Below are 4,416 nucleotides of genomic sequence, written 5' to 3'. Positions count from 1 at the left end.
TTTGCATAATTAAACTTAATCACCTGATTTTTGAAGTGTACATCCTTATAACCTGGTTTGTGAATTTTTTTCCAAATTCCTAAGTTGTGGGCCATCAGCCCATATGTAGCTTTATTTTAAATTTTAAATCTCAGCCCGCAATAACTTTTCTCCTAGAAAGCGCACATTTTGGTCAGAAAAATCACAAGCCTTGAAAAATGTGGAAAAAAAAAAGGATATTCACTTTTACCATTGTTCCTAAAATTTGTTTCCATTGCCAACCAATAAAAAAAAAGGAAAGAAAACGATCAAAAAATCATCTATATTTTAGTGTTCGTTTGGCTTTATTTTACATGAAAATTGTCAATTTCAGGGATATCCCCTTTTACAATTGTTTTTAAAATTTGTTCCCATTACCAACAATAAAAAAAAACAAAAAGCCAAAAGCCAAAAAAAAAGGTGGAAAACCAAAAACCACCGACCACTAGGAAAATAAAAGGTGGAAAATCACGCTTTAAGGTGTTGTACCTAGAAATTCATGGAAAATCAATTTCCTGAAAAATTTTGTCAATCAAACAGGCCAAAAGTGGAAGTTGGAATTCGAGTTCCAAGTTCCATGGAAAATTTCGTGCAATCAAACGGGGCCTAAAATTCAAAAACAGTTTTGAAATTAAGCATCTACTTTTAAACATATTTGGATAATTTTTAAGAAGTGCATAAATAGAATAACTTTTATAGAAAGTTGATTTAGGGCTTGTTTGAGCCATATTTTTTTTTTTCAAAAATGAAGAATGTGTAATTAAAAATTAAAGAAAAAATTTGGGTTTATGTGTAATATTATTTTATTGAAAAATATGTGATTGAAATGAGATTAAATCACCGTTGAAAAATGTATTTTGATAGCAAAAATGAGGGCTCAAACAAGTGTCTAATGTAACTTTAGCAGAAAGTGCTTCTAAAGAAACAGAAGCAAAAGTGGAAGTCATACCAAACGGACCATTCACCTAAACTACTAGTGATGCACAACAACGTAGAGAAACAAAGAGAGAAGACAATGGAAAAGGAAATTATAGAGAAAATCTCAATGATACTATCATATATAGTCATTCTATTTATGTGTACATATTCCACTAAGATCGAAAATTAATTATAAATAAGGAAAAAATGAAAATTTATTTATCTAATTTAACCTCTGTCAAGTGTAGTAAAAATAAAATAACTTACAATGATGGCATATTTTTAAAATTTCTAATTCCTATGACCGTGTGGAAGGTGAATGTCATTCATACTTGTAGTGTTTAGTGCATCACTAGCATACAAGCCATTGATTGATTAATTTAGGCCCCATGGACGAGGAAAAAAAAACTTCAATAATTGGCTAAGATATTAAATAAATATTTCAATCATTTATCTCATAATTGAGATATTGAATTGAATAATAAAACTCACTCTTACAAGTTACATCCATTTATCTAAGAAAAGTTTTCCACGTTCACAAGATTCATTTTTCATTCTAATAAACCTATGTTTTGGTTTTATCAATACAAATTATAAAATTTCACAAGGAAAACAGTGAAGCATAATAATACCGTTTGTTACATTTGTGAGTCCCTTACTCTGACTTTGCTAGCAAGCGTAAACAAATTTGATTACTGCTTAGCATTAGATTTATTACAATTCCACGGCCTTTCAATTTCAACCTAAAACGTGTTAAGGACGTGAGTTGAGCTATTTGTACGTTATTGGTTCCACGTCTTAATCGATCTCTCAAGTGTTCCCATCCATCTCAAATTACACGGTAGAATACTAAATGAATATATGATTTATGATTATTACGTACACTCATATATTTTATCTTTACGTCTATTGACTACTAAAATATTGAAAAAGTGACAAATATACACATTGACACCTTTAAACACAAATACTTATTCACATGCAATTAGATAGCATTGGCTTTAATGTACTACAAAATGAAAAAAATATATAGAGACACATAAATGAGTTTTGTTGATTTCAATATCTGTCCAATTAAGTGATCAACAGATCTCGACCAACAACTTATAATCTGCACACATCATTAGAATGCAAAAATCACAACCTCAAAAATATGTCTTGTGATTATTTACACTTCGACGGTCAAATTAACTATCAAAATGAGAAGAATAAATTCAAGAGAAATGAATGAGAGGAGATTTAAGTATGGTTTAGAGTGTACATACCTTAAGTATAAACAGACTCACCTTTACGCATAGGAAGGGAAAGGGGCCACGATTGGCCATTGAAGCAGGCTAAAGTACAAGAACGATTTATTAAATTTGATATGACCCTATTCAATTAACATCGTCGATATCCAACCAGCTAATGAGTGATTGATCTCTTCACATGCATGTCACATAATTTATAAATGCAAAAAATTTAAGGTGCTTTTTAGCGCATTTGTAAGTTCGAGTGTGACAAGTAACAAAGCAATCGCCCTAATTAACGTATGTGGTCACGTCTTCTATATCACATAAGAAGAAATTTGGTAAACTAAGCTAATACTATAGCACTTTCACTTTAGATTATATGAACTAGTATCCGGATGGCAACGGGGCAGGGTCTCGTCCAAACCTCACCTCGTCCCGCATGCTCACCCTGCCTTACCTTAGATTGGGTAGGGCAGGCCAACTTTTTGTCCCATTTAATTTTTATTTTATTTTTTTCACATTTTCAAAGTTTCGAGTTATGTTATTATTAGAGAATAAAATGCAAATTCAAAATGAGTTTTTAATGGATGAATTGTCTAGAAATAAAATTATTTTTAATTATATTTATATATTTTTCTTCACGGGGTGGGTGCCCCGCCTCACCAACTCGTTCGCGGCAAGCTTTTTGTCCCATTTGGAGTAGGACGAATTGGATTTTTTTGCCGTCACTAAATTGCTGAAATGAGAAGGCAACTGCCACATGGTGACCTTGTCTCCTTCACTGGGTTTTGACTTTTAGTCATTGTTGACGATAATATTGCAGAAAAAAAAAATACAAGATATTGCAGAAGAAAAAATAAACACGCATTATTCAAAATCAATTTTTATTATATATATATATCATCAGCATAATAGACAACTAAACTATTATAGCATTGAAAAAGGAAATTCAGCTCAACTGAGAGTCCCACAAATTGTTCTTTTTTCTTCTTTTTTGTCATTTTTCTGTTTAATCTTCAACAATATATTCCTTTCTGCCTTTCCTTCTCTCTCTCTCTCTCTCTACATCTGTCAATGAAATCGCACAAAAGTAAAACCCAGCATTTTTATTTTCTGGACCACTACCCCTTCCTTTCATATTAATCCTCTTTTTGTGAATTCACTTTTGAATCGGAAATTATGGGATTGCTCATTTCTTTTGTAACTCAAGAGATTTCGATGGGTTAACCTCTCACTCATTTATTTTCTGTAGGTATGTTTTCTCTTTACCACCATTTTAACTAAGCATTAATTTCATAATATATCTCTCTCGCACGCGCGCGCGCACACACACATATGCATGCATGTTTCTGTGTGAATCTGAATTCATATATTAAAGAATGGACCAAATAGGTGAAACTTTGGGGTTTGGATTTCAGGGCAAGAGTAGAAATAGAGAGAGGAGCAAGAACTATAGCGGAGCTATTGAGAGAGAGAATGGATGGCTTTGGTCGCGTGATCAGAAGAAAGACTCTAGCTGAACGGCTAGGATTGAAGAATATTGGGTGCTGTGGAAGCACATGGGGCCTCCGCCCAACCTCCGTAAGTGAACGTGATGACGATGAACAAGAGTATGGCCCAAATGAACCACAAATTGAAGTAATAAGTGTAAACCACGCGCCTCCGGAAAACGAGGTAACCCCCGAGTGCATCAGTCATTCTCCGGCGGTGTCAGGGATGAACTTGGCGGCAGCTTTGGCCGCGGAACGCCACCTCAGGGCAGCGCTAGATTCGGATAATGGAGGAATTGACCCAGGCCCAAGCCCAGAAAGGCCCAGTAACAATGAATGGTACGATGGAACTGCAGGAACCGCACCTAGGACCTCATTCAGGGTGTCTTTGATGAGACTACTGGAAGAAACGGATGGCTGGGATGAAGAGGTGAAGAAAGAGGAAACAGGAGGACGACTAGAAGGTCGATGTGGTGATTCAGTGTGCTGCGTGTGCATGGGAAGGAAAAAAGATGCAGCATTTATACCATGTGGGCACACTTTTTGCAGAATTTGTTCAAGAGAGTTGTGGTTGAATCGTGGTACTTGTCCCCTTTGCAACCGTCTGATTCTCGAAATTCTCGATATTTACTGAGATCAGCCAGATTGATTCTTGAGGTTTGTGATAGATTTGAATCAAACTATGGTCATGAATTTTATGACAATGTGGAATTCACTCATACGAATTTTAAGTCCGAATTGATTGATACTGTAACAGG

At 34.7% G+C, this 4,416-nt stretch overlaps 1 protein-coding gene across 2 annotated transcripts in view; it reads left to right on the top strand.

Annotated features, from left to right (window-relative positions):
- The first annotated feature begins 3,110 nt into the window (after positions 1-3,110).
- The window catches only part of LOC111389582, a 13,124-nt gene continuing 11,818 nt past the window's right edge, over positions 3,111-4,416 (top strand). Inside the window, exons 1-2 of one of the 2 annotated variants that reach the window (XM_023014508.1) lie at positions 3,111-3,420; positions 3,587-3,789. In XM_023014508.1, the coding sequence (XP_022870276.1) occupies positions 3,645-3,789 (145 nt within the window). In that variant the 5' untranslated portion in view covers positions 3,111-3,420; positions 3,587-3,644. Of the gene's footprint in view, positions 3,421-3,586; positions 4,411-4,416 lie in introns of those variants that run through there. The other variant, XM_023014510.1, reaches the window with a different exon arrangement.

The sequence above is a fragment of the Olea europaea genome, unplaced genomic scaffold (genome assembly GCF_002742605.1).
Source record: "Olea europaea var. sylvestris unplaced genomic scaffold, O_europaea_v1 scaffold601, whole genome shotgun sequence".
Taxonomy (NCBI): domain Eukaryota; kingdom Viridiplantae; phylum Streptophyta; class Magnoliopsida; order Lamiales; family Oleaceae; genus Olea; species Olea europaea.
The sequence above is the reverse complement of the archived record's forward strand: the minus strand, read 5'-3'. Positions and strand labels throughout refer to the sequence as shown.